Source organism: Myodes glareolus, chromosome 8, assembly GCF_982192425.1.
Source record: "Myodes glareolus chromosome 8, mMyoGla1.1, whole genome shotgun sequence".
In the NCBI taxonomy this organism is placed as follows: domain Eukaryota; kingdom Metazoa; phylum Chordata; class Mammalia; order Rodentia; family Cricetidae; genus Myodes; species Myodes glareolus.
In genome coordinates this window covers 107,509,160-107,520,948 of record NC_142033.1, presented here as the reverse complement: position 1 = coordinate 107,520,948, position 11,789 = coordinate 107,509,160, and the positions used below count along the sequence as shown (strand labels likewise).

Genomic DNA, 11,789 nt, shown 5'->3' with positions numbered 1-11,789 from the left:
CTGCCTGAAGACCAGAGGCAAAGCTAAAGCCACTATAGGCCAGGCAGTGGTAGCACACACCTTTAATCCCAGGATCTGGGAGACAGAGTCAGATGGACCTCTGCGAGTTCAAGGCCACCCTGGGCTACACAAGATCAGTGCAGAAACAGATCCAGGTGGTGGGTCCCACCTTTAATCCCAGCACTAGGGAGCCATATGTCCTTAATCCCAGCACTAGGGGGAATATAGAATGGGAGGAGAGAGAGGCTGACTGCTTAGTTTCTGGTCACCCAGCCTTGGTAGACGTAAGACTTCTCTAGTGGCTTGGCTGCTTTGTTTTTCTGGTTTTCCCAATATCTGACTCCGGGTTTTTATTCGTGCTGCAAGACAGCGTTTCTCTGTGTAGCCCTGGCTGCCCTGGGACTCGCTCTGTAGCCCAGGCTGATCTCAAATTCACAGAGATCTGCCTCCTCTGCCTCCCAAGTGCTGGAATTAAAGGTGTGCGCCACCACTGCCTGGTTATAATTTGTTTTTGTTAAAGGATTTACCTGTGTGCAGGAGTGTTGCCTACATGACTGTGCACATGTGTGTGTGGTTGTGGGTGCTGGGAACCAAACCTGGGTACTCTGCAGGGGCAGTTTGTGCACTAACCACTGAGCTGTCTGTCCAGCCCCCTACAATTTGTTTTAAAGAACAGAATGGAGGCCCAGAGTAGTTGATCCTTTGTGCAAGGTCACACAGCAGGTGTGGAGTCTAAGGCCAGCTCTGGAAGCCCAGATGCTCCCATGTCTCTTCTGTCGTCCCACAGTCCAGGCAGCTGTGCCTCCACTCCCTCAGCTGCTATGGACACCAGCAGGAGAAGGGACAGGCTCCTTGGGGACTTGGCTTCACAGTCATGGAAAACCGCTACCATCATACTGGACAGGGGGGGGGGGCGGGCGAGGCAAGGCCCTGGGGTCAGGGGTCACCTCCCAGAAGTAGGAGAGGCTGAGAGATGCTGAGGCTGGTTCTCAGATGAGCTGTTTCCATGGAGACCAGAGAAGGATGCCAGGAGTCCCTGTGGAGCTCTGAGTTGCAAGAATTGTTAAATAGAATGGGAGGGAGGGAAGACCAGGCCTCTGGAGAGCCAGGGATGCGGGCCGAAGGCGGGGTTCTGCCATCTGCCCCACAGCTGTCATCCACCTGCCTCAGCATCAGTCCTGGAGTAACAAACTTGAGCCACTTCAGTCCCAAAACACATGGATGGGAGCCGACAGGAGGCAGGCCAGCTGGTACCACGTTAGCCCTGTAATAGCAACTGTTTGGGGACTCCGTCCCTGACACCTCCAATCCCTACAGGTGATGTCACCATAGCTATGTGGCAGGAAACTGTGGCTGCTGGTCCAGGGGAGACAGGCAATCAGAAAAACAGGGGCGTCCCATCATCTTGCCCTGGCCTTTGTGTCTGCTCAGGTGAGTGGGCTGTTCTGGAACTCACCTCAGCTTCAGTTGCCTAGATCCAGGGCTGACCCGTTCTCTGGGGTCTGAGCACCTGACCCACATCCACTTGGCACTGGGAGCCCCTCACCCATTATGACAGCAAAGGTTACCTGAGGGCAGAGTCTCCAGCAGCAGGGCATTGAGGGCATGGGAGGGGCTTCTCCTCCCAGGGCTGGGGGAGGAACGAGTACCAGCACCCACACCACCAGTCCCAACCTGCCTGGCACAGCATAGGCATCTGTGGATGCCACAGATGGCACTGATTTACAACCTCTTTGCTATTTAGTTTTTGAAGCAAGGTCTCATGTAGCCCAGGCTGGTCCCATATTTACTGTGTAGCCAAGGATGATCCAGAACTGATCCTACTTCCCCCACCATGCCCAGCCTATAAGTCACTATCTAAAAGCAGCTGTAAACAGGTGCAGATCTGTCTTAGAAAGCTGAGCCAGGGGCTGGAGAGATGGCTCAGCGGTTAAGAGCACTGCCTGCTCTTCCAGAGGTCCTGAGTTCAATTCCCAGCAACCACATGGTGACTCACAGCCATCTGAAATGAGATCTGATGCCCTCTTCTGGCCTGCAGGCAGACACACAGACAAAATATTGTATACATAATAAATAATTTTTTTTAAAAAAAGAAAGCTGAGGCAGGAGGATTGCCACGATGCCAGAGACTGCAATGATACCCTCCCTCAGAAGCAGAAGTTGGGGAGCTGGTGGCTGCCACAGTGACCCGAGTTTGGATCCCCCAGCGCCCACATTAAACAGTTGGCATGGCAGTCACATGGAACCCCAGAGGGCTGGCCAGAGGGCTCTGTGGGTGAGGGTGCTTGCTGCCATTCCCGACAACCTGAGTTCCATCCCCAGGACCCGCAGGGAAGGAGACAGTGACCTGTGGTGGTCACCCCAGCAAGCAGGCATGCACATCCAGGGACACTTGCAAGTGGAGGCCTCTGGAGCCCGACCCTGCAGAGGCAGAAACCCCGAACTCGGTGCACACTCACAGCTGCTCAGCCCCACGGCCCCCCAGTTCAGCAGTCAGGGTGTCATAGCTCCCCTCCCCTTTGGGGCTCAGGACCACAGCACTAAGCTGCCCCATCACACCAGCCCCAGTGCCTTTGCCTGAACCCAGACAGACCCCCGCAGTCTGCTGGTCTGTGCCTCTGCAGGCAACCTGGGTCCGTTTCCCTCAACAGCCAGATGTGAGCAACCGTCCATTCCATGTTGAGTGGACAGGACCCAAGCCATCAGCAGTAGCTGAGCTGGGGTTTGTTGACTGACTACAAGATAGGAACTTGAGTGATGGGCAGAGCCTGGGTGAGCAGCTGGGCCCTGGTGTGAGTTTGGCAGGGGCAGACTTTGCAGTGATGGCTCCTGTCCCATGTGACATGTCCCCAATTCTCGTCCTCTGAAAACTTAAACAGTGAGAGGAAGCAGTTGTCAGGGTGGGAAGGAAGGGGCTATGGTGGCCAGCAGGGCACTGGGCTGATGCTCCCATAAGCCCAGTGGGAACTCAGGTTCCTGAAGGCAGGGGCACCCACAGGTGTGGTCCTTCAATATGGCTTTTATTTTCTAACCCACCAACTGCAGGCCCAACTGCCGGCCCCAGCCCTGCCTGAGCGGAGGGAGGTGGCACATGCACCTTGTGTCTTTGCCAGTGAAGGCGGCACTGGCCTCAGACCCGTAACCAGCCACTGGGATGAGAGTGAAGAGGGCTGGACCCCAGCAGTCCATGGGGGGAGGGGTGGGGGCGAGAGTGCCTAGGGCCAGGTGGCAGGCTGGCCCCTCTTGCCCTATGACACAAGTGCCACCGGGGTGATGGCCACCGCTGCCGTGAGGCAGAGCAGAGCAGAGGGTCTGGGTGGGCCAGGCCTCCACAGGTGCTGGAGGGATGCCAGGCGCTGGCCCCAGCTGCCCGTCCCGGCCTGACACCTCCTGGGTCATATTGCTATCGAATCGATTGCCCATGGGGTCCCTGAGGTTGACTGCCAGAGCTAACGTCCTCCCCCCTCTCCCTCCTGTTGGCAGGGACGCCTAGGGTGTGCTGGGCCTGACTGTTTCATCCCACACTGTGAGAGGGGCTGGGTCCGCAGAATTCATCACAGGCAGGGAAACTGAAGGGGGGAGGTGGAGGTGGAGAGACCTCAGGGCTGCAGGCTGCTACCCAGGGCCGCCTCCTGCCCTGTCCCCAGCACCTGGACTGGGTGGAGGGACACTTGCAGGAGAGAAAGGGACGAAACTGGAACCTCAGGTGGCTCAGGCCCAGCTGGAGAACCAGGTGGGTCCAGTGGTGGCTGAGATGGCAACAGGCAGAGGGAAAGGTAGGCTGAGAAGAGCAGGAAGCCATAGTTGGGTGCTAGCCAGCGCCACGAGAGGTGGCCTGGTGGTGGGCACCTCTCATGGGCCACAGGAAAGGGAGGGGGCAGGCTGCTGGGACCCAGCCAAGCGTGTGGCCCTTCAGTGCATGTGGCCTGGGCGGCCATCTGTCCCATTGGGCTCATCTGCAGGTGGGTGGGGTTCTCCACCAAGGTAGTTCAGGAGACCGGATGAGGTCCCTGCATCCTAGTGAACTCTGGTTCAGTCCAGTCGCGTGGGTGGCCACGCGTGGGCCGGTCCCTCCTGGGCCGCCTGTTCACAGCCGTCGTCACTGGGCCTTGGCTTTGAGCAGCAGTCTCTGCACAGTCTTGTATAGCACGTGGAAGTGCTGGTGGGGGACACAGCACATTAGGGGACAGGGACACCAGAGAGCCACCTTGCCCCCCAGGTTCCCTGCACGGCAACTCACCTGGACAGCTGTGTACGCCATGCCTAGGTATGCCCCAATGCACACGGCCAGCAGCAGGTCAAAGATGGCTGGTTTGACCCTGAAGGACAGTCCGTGGGGTCAGGATGCAGGATGGTCACCCCAACTGACCACGGTCCCTCGGCTCCAGCCCACCACTCACCTGTAGGCATTCATCACCTGCTTCAGCTGATCGTAGAAGACAAACTCGGGGTCCCTGCCGAGAAACAGCCCTGCTCAGTGCTCCCCTGTAATGGCAGCCTCTGGGAGGCTGATGCAGGAGTATGACAGGTTTGAGGCTTGCCCAGACTAAATATCAACAGCTCAATTCACAGCAAAAAATATTTTTGCATGTGTTTTTTGTTGTTGTTTGAGACAGGGTCTCACTGTGTAGTCCTGACTGTCCTGGAACTCACTCTGTAGACCAGGCTGGCTTCAAACTCACAGAGATCCCCCTGCCTCTGACTCCTGAGTGCTGGGGTTAAAGGTGTGCGCCACCACTGCCTGGCTTAAAAATATTTTTTAAATAGTCAAGAAAGGGACTAGAAACTCCCCTGCCTGGGAAGTCTTCCTAGAGAAGGACGCAGCCCAGACCTGGCCCCCTCGCTCACCGCTTGTCGGCCCTCACGTGGTGCAGCCGCACGTCCTTCAGGTAGCGGCTCAGGAAGTGCTCCAGAGTGCTCAGGAACGTCCCATCCTTGTCCAGCAGCTGCGCGGCCCGCGGCTGGTTGGTGAGCCAGTCCATCACTGAGTCCAGCTGCTCCTGCTGGACCTGCTAGGGCCAGGCGCAGGCTGGGGTCACGCAGGGGTCACAGCAGGGGTCCCCGTGGCCCACCCCACACGCACACTTTACCATCTGCTCCGTGAACACTGGCATGTCCGGGGGAGTCCCCTGCAAAGGGAAGGGACAGGGTGAGGCAGCCCAGCAGGGCTGTGTGCACCAGGCCAGGGCCAGAACCAGACAGCTTACCTTCTCTGTCAGGTTGTAGATAACCCGCGTCAGGGCCTCAGCGATGATCCGCGTGTTCCGCGTTAGCGTCTTGGAGTCTACGCGGGCCCTTGAGAACACAGGGATAGGGTCTTCAGATAGGGAGTGCTGTCTCTGGTGCCTGGGCTCTGGGTGGCTGCTCACAGGGACCAGGTAAAGAGTGTGTCTGACCACGGACACCCCGCAGGGCAGTCACGGCCCAGTGTGGTGGGGGAGCTGAGGCATGGTGTGGGGACCCAGGACAACCGACAACCGGCGGGGAATGGTCACCTCAAGGCTTGCGAGGGGGTGGGCAAGTGACCTTTCTTCAACCCAGCAGGCAGCCTGAGCGGCTCCCGGTGTGTGACCAGCTGCTGGCCTCCCAGACTGCTCCTGACTCCGAGCCCCACCCTCGCCCTGAACAAGAGCCCACTCTGCTCCACGTGGTCACACAGCTGTACTCAGCCCATGGAAAGTTCGAGAAGATAGCTCTGTTCCCCCTCATGAGCAGCAGCTCTTGCCCCAGCCCAGAGTTTTCTTCTTGAAAGGAGATGAAAGGTGTCCCCCACAGAAGGTTCTAGAAGGGGGCTCCAGAGAAGACCCTAGGATCTAACCCCCACAGAAGGCATTATACAATTCTGAAGGCCGTCCCACCAGAGAGCGCCCCATGGAAGGTCCCAGGAAAGACCTGGAAAGTGGCTTGTCTCCGGGGCACCCACTCACCGCACGTCCATGATGCTGCTGCGCGGCCCCGCACGGTGGCTCTCCAGGTGCGACAGCGTGAAGGCGGGCAGCCTGCGGATGGCAAAGCGCTCGTGCTCCCAGGCCAGCACGTCGTCCGCCAGGTTGATCTTCTTGTGCACCATGGAGAAGCTGACGTCAGGGAACTGGTGCGTGGCCACTGTCTCCAGCTCACGCAGGAAGGCGTGCTGCAGCGTCCCCTCCCGAGGTGGCTTGGACACGTGTAGGCGCAGGTGGCTGCCGCGGCCCACGGTGTCCAGGCACAGCACGAAGGCCACGTTATCCTGCAGCAGGCTGGAGTCTGCAGGGCAGGCACGTGTCAGGGGCATGAGGCCCAGTCCACGGGCCCACCGACCCAGGCCCCACTCACCTGTGTGGTCCAGGCTGTCCTCCAGCCATCGCTTGGTGCCCTGGTAGTTGAACTTGCCTCCTCCTGATGCGAAGAACAGGAGGTTGTACCTGCGAGTGCGGGTGTCACGGACGTGATCAGGCCGCAGGTCCCTGGCTGGGCACATGGAAACCCCAGATCTCTCCACACCACCCCAGGGAATCCCCAAATGTGAGTCCTATGTGTTCCGAATGCTGCAGAGGGAGGCCGCTGAGGACACCCACGGGGAGGAGCCCAGACTAGCACTCCATCCCAGACCACGTCCCCAGATGCCAGTGTTCAGTTGAAGGACCCTGAGTCACACAGGTGCCCCACATCCTCACCTGCTTGGGAACCGCAGCCAAGCTGCCCAGTGATGACACACGGGGCAGCCGCTGAGCCCAGGTTGTTACTGGCCCATACTACTGACTGGCCACTGTCACATAGGGCTGTCAAACCCGTCAGGACTGGTACAGGCCATGAGGGACAGACATAGCTGGGGTGAGCAAAAACACAGCTGCCTCGTGGCGGTAAGAGAGGGACGAGGCGACCCCCATGTACTAACAGAGGCTGTGCAGCTGCCCTGTGAGCCCAGCTCACAAATGTCAAAGCCACTCTCACGTGTTGGCCCTGTAGCCAACCCTGCGTGGCACCTCAGGACACATGTGGCTGTCACACTGTGGGCATGGACTCCCACAGAGGCCCACCCAGGAACATCCTGGTAGAGCCGAGATTGGCTGCGGTCACTCTTGACGGGTCCAGCCCTTCTGGGAACGGCAGCACCTGGTGAGGGATGTACAGCGGGGTCACCTGGGGACCAGCCCCATGGCTGGCACTCACGCTGCATGTGTGCGCTTGTACGTGTAGAGGCGTGAGAAGAGACGAGCCAGCTCCAGCAGCACGGAGATGCCACTGCCGTTTGAATCGGCGCCCAGCGACAGCCACTGTGGGCAGAGGACCTGTCGGTTACGCCTCCTGAAGGCCAGGCCTGTCCACGAGGTGCCAAGCCTCATGTGGGGCACAAGCAGGCAGAAGGGAGATGTGAACACCCACAGGGCAGAGTGTGGTGGTCACCCCTTTGACCGCAGCCCAGGAGGCTGGGGAAGGGGGATCTCTCAGCTCAGGACAGCCAGAGCTCTCAGACAGCCTCCAGTCTGCTCTTGGAGGCTGGGCTGTGAGGTGTTGAAAGCCCAGCCCAGGCCCAGCCTGTCTTGGACGGCACATCAGGAGGTAGCGCTCAGTCTTCCAGCGGCATACCTGCCTGCCGCCGTGACGGACAACTGTGTGTGAGCCCCACTTAAGTGCTTCCTTTTATAAAGAGTTGCAGTTGCTGAAGACACCATGGGCCAGGCATTCTGAGTCCCACACCGCATCACCCAACACATTGGGGCCTGGAGCAGTTGGCAGCCCCTTCCTTGCTTGCCCGAGGTGTCCCTGTCCCTTCCTCGACTGCACACCAGGCACTTACTGGGGCCACGCCAAAGGCGTCGTAATGAGCCACGATGACAATGGTGGGGAGGTCCTCACCTCCCAGCCCTGTCAGCCGTCCCTGTGGAGAGACGACGGAGCAATGGTCACAGCCTGTAAGTCCATCTCATCTCAGCAGCTGTGGGGACGCTGCAGACGCCCCTGCAGTCTGCCCTCCAGCCCGACCCACCACCAGTCCCATGGTTCTGTGTGCTCCCGACCCCGGAACTCTAAATGAGGGGGTTCTTTTATTAAAGAGGGGTCTCCTGTATACCAAGCCAGCATCAAACCCACTATGCAGCCATGGATGGCCCTGCGCTCCGATCCTCCTGCCTCAGTCTCCCAGGTGTGTGCTACCAGGCCTGATTTCTGTGGTGCTGGGCGAGTTCCTGGGTCTCCACCACCCCTGGCATGCCGCCCTGGGGCGGGCACTCACCTCCACGCTGGTGATCAGCCAGTCGCTCACTGCCTGGCTCTGGGCTCCGCTGGTCACCATCTGGAAACCATTGGCCGTGGCTGTGTGCAGCAGCACTGGGGACAGAAGGGACGAGTCACTTGGGCCCACGGCTGGGGTAGATACTGCAAACACAGAGGCCCAAGACAGTCCCAGCCGCCACGGAGACACATCACACCCTCTACTAGCCTGGCTCACCTTCAGCAGCAGAGGCAGAGCCCTGAGAAGCAGAGGCAGCCTGGGTCTGCTCATAGATGGACAGCAGGGCCTCATCCTCCACAGCAAAATACACGGGGACCACGGTCTCCATGGCCAGCATCTCGGGCTCAATCTCCATGAATTGCTGTGGGGAGTATACGCAATCAGGAGACCGTGGCCACCCCTGGAGTGGCTCCCCCACTTCAGCCCCTGTCCTAAACGGCAGAGAATGCAGCTGCGTGTCCTCAGGGACAGGAAACCTTCTTCAGATGCAGAAAGGCAAAGTAAGCGGCCCAAAGACACACTCCAGATACAACCTGGGGAGCAAGCGTGGGATAGTGGTACAGGCTCACCCGGACAACATCCTGGGGCACAGCGGCCATGGCTCGAGGGAGGATGATGACCACAGCGCCCGCTGATTGTCGCAAGGCCTTCTGGTAGTGCTCATAGGAAAAGTCCAGAAGCCGCATAAGCACACAGCGGCGGCTCAGCACGTCTGCGTCCACTGTGCGTGCCTCCGTGTTGAGCACTGCATTCCGTGTGCCTGTGGGGGACACAGGGTCACAGCTGCAGGCCTCCCAGTGTATGGACACCATGTGGGGCCTCCACACCGGCACACAGTCAGGAAAGGGCCAGCTGGGCCCTAGGGGGTCTGTACGGCACAGGCCAGAGGCGAACCTCCATGGACCTCAGGTGCCCTAGGTCCTGGGACCCACTTACATCCAGACTGGATGGAACAATACATCAGATGCTTCCTAAATGCTCAACTGCCACCAGGGTGAAGGCAGGCAGCACCCTGGACGCGCATGGCCAGAAGGGGGCAGTAAATGACTACACAGATTGTGGCTCACAGCTCAGTGCAGAGGGGACTCAATCCTGGTGGGGCATCTAGGGCGGTCACCTGGACGCTGACGCCCACATCATACCAAGGCCCAAGTGTCAAAGGGATGTACTGGCTGGGTCTTGGACAGGTCATGTGTGACTGACCCAACACACGGGGTGATGGGGACTTGTCACTCACAAGTTGACACCCTGTGGGAAGCTTAGAAACGGCCAAGGCCTGAACCTACAGGGAGTCCCAGGCCCAGGCTCAGCTAGGCCCTGCTCTCACTTTCTAGGAATGCACAGTATGGGGGCGGGGAGGGGCAGGGCCGGCCAGGGACAACTGCCCTGAAAGCCAGCACAGGCCAGGCACCCCAGGGACACCCTTCTTCCCCCAGGGTCTTGCACAACTATGGGGATCCTATTACAGGGAGAAGTAACACCTTTCCCTCTTTAACCTGCTCCCGGTCGGAGTGTGGTTCAGAAGCCAGCTCTTCCTTGAGGTCCCTACAGTGTCCCCAAGAAGGCCAAGAGCTGCGGCAGGGCAGCACTGTGCACCTGGCTCTCTTCCTCATGGGGAGGTGACATGGAGCCCCAGTGGGCAGTGCTGCCCATGCACCAGTCCCCAAAACCCACCATGCTCCCAGCCAGGGTCACAGCCCCATCGCTGCAGTTCAGCAGGTGGCCCAGGGATACCATGAAGGCAGGCTCAGGTGCACACTCAGCAGGCTCCTCCCCATGGCTGGTTTGTCAGCTCAGTGGTGTCAGTGACTGAGTGTCAATAAAACTTTATCCACAAGTACAGGGGAGGCCAACCTTCATCCACTGACTCCAGGCTTGTGGAGATGTAACTGAGGGTCACCGAGCCACTAGGGAGGCAGACAAGACACAGAAGTCCTGTCCCAACCCCACGCTGACAAGAAGGCAGGTCCCAAGAAGGCCAAGGTCCACAGAAGGAGGGACGGTGGTCTGGTCACGCCTACCATGAACCTCCCTCACACTAGTGTCATTTATTTCTCAACAAAGACCCAGGGGAAGTTGGGTAAGGGGAGCTTCAGTGAGGCTGCGGAGCAGGTTGGGGCTGAGGGGAGCCCAGGGGACTTATGCAGGGTTTCTCAAGACCTGCTCTGGTTGGTTATCTCATCGTGGGCTCCCAGGGGTGCAGGAGCCCCACAGTTCATATTCAGCCAAGGAGAGACGGCCATGTTAGGTGTACGGTCCACTGAGGACACGAGCTCATTCACACTCCAGCTCAGCTAAAGGGCTGATGCAGGCTGTGGGGGTGTGAGCTGGGCATAAGTACTCTAGGAACTGCCCTCTGGACCCTGGAATGCTCTGGAATGTCTCTAGGGGCTCAGAAGCTATGCTACCTAGCTTGGTAGCCACTGGCTCCATGTGGCCATTCAGTGGTACCCTGCTGTAGACAGTTTTGCTGGTGACACTTCAGAAAATGTCAGGTCACAAGCAACTTCAACACTGGGGACACCCGACCACCCTGCTACTCTGGCCCTGTTGACCCTCACCCTATGGTGCCCTGGGTGACAAGTCATTGTTTCAGAGCACTGTTCTCTGCCCTGCAATGCACAGGGCAGCCACCGACCTCCACCCACTCCGGGATCCCCAAGTAGGGGCAGCCACATGACCCCCCCCCCAAGCTGCAATGCTCCTTTAAAGAGAAATAACGTAATTCTTGGCACAAGGGCCCATGGGGTTCGCATATAGAGGCTGGGGTGCACAAACCCAGGCTGGCACACACACGCGGGACCCGGCCTTGACGCTCAGGGACACACTAAGCATCAAGGCTGGAAGGCAAACTAAAGACCAGAGGGTTCTAGAAGGCCAGATACCACAGGCAGCAAAAGGGAGGCTTTGAGAGACCCAAGACACAGGCGTGAGGACAGAGAACCCGGGGAACCAAGGCCCCGGGGGATCCCAGGACAGTAGGCCTGGGGTAACCAGTGACAGAGAGGGAATCAGGGTGACGGGGGATCAAGAAGAGGCGAGAATCTGGGTGACGATGGTGTGACGGGGTGACAGGAATCAGTGTGACAGCAGGGGCCTGAAGGGACAGGGAGGAGTGGGGTTGCCAGGAAGGGGATCACTATGACAGTGGGAGACGGGGAAACAGTCGGGAATCCTCGGCATGACAGCGGGAAGATTGCGGTAACCGGGGAGCGGTGTGGCAGTGAGGGGTGGCGGCGACAGGGGACGGGGTCAGGGGTCGCGCACCGTACGGCTGGCCCTGCAGGTCGTACTGCTGCATGCGGTACACGGTGAACTCGTGCGCGGCGTCGGCGGCGGGCAGCGGCGGCGCCACGAGCAGCAGTACGGCGGGCAGGAAGACGATGAAGCCGAGCGGCAGGCACGATGCCTTCAGCACGTTCTCCAGCACCTCGCCCGCTTCCTCCAGCATTCCGACAGGCGGCAGGCCGCAAAAGCGGCGGCGGCGGTGGCTGATGGCGACGGGAAGCGGCCCGGGATTCGCGGACTCAGCTCGGCATGGGCGGCCGCTGAGGTCCTTCGGGCAGAACCACAG

General features: G+C 59.4%; 1 protein-coding gene across 2 annotated transcripts; it reads right to left on the bottom strand.

Annotated features, from left to right (window-relative positions):
* Positions 1–2,999: 2,999 nt before the first annotated feature.
* Positions 3,000–11,789, bottom strand: Ncln (nicalin). Of its 2 annotated transcripts, none has more exons than XM_087909322.1 (14): positions 11,483–11,789; positions 8,785–8,975; positions 8,432–8,576; positions 8,216–8,310; positions 7,781–7,861; positions 7,153–7,256; positions 6,316–6,404; positions 5,928–6,246; positions 5,208–5,295; positions 5,091–5,129; positions 4,849–5,012; positions 4,401–4,454; positions 4,241–4,319; positions 3,000–4,159 (listed from the first exon to the last, which is right to left on the bottom strand). In XM_087909322.1, exons 1-14 carry the CDS (start codon positions 11,664–11,666, stop codon positions 4,100–4,102), a joined length of 1,692 nt encoding a protein of 563 aa, XP_087765448.1. In that variant the 5' UTR covers positions 11,667–11,789; the 3' UTR covers positions 3,000–4,099. The 2 variants fall into 2 exon arrangements, with proteins under 2 accessions (XP_087765448.1, XP_087765447.1); XM_087909321.1 differs by having other exon boundaries at positions 4,849–5,009.

Bases quoted from the DNA above. Each gene is read 5' to 3' on its own strand.
- Ncln (XM_087909322.1), bottom strand. From the start codon at position 11,666: ATGCTGGAGGAAGCGGGCGAGGTGCTGGAGAACGTGCTGAAGGCATCG. The intron at 5,296-5,927 runs GTGAGTGGGTGC...TGTGTTCTCAAG, and splicing joins AGCAGCATCATGGACGTGCG to GGCCCGCGTAGACTCCAAGA. The intron at 5,013-5,090 runs GTAAAGTGTGCG...GCCTGGCCCTAG, and splicing joins CAGTGTTCACGGAGCAGATG to CAGGTCCAGCAGGAGCAGCT.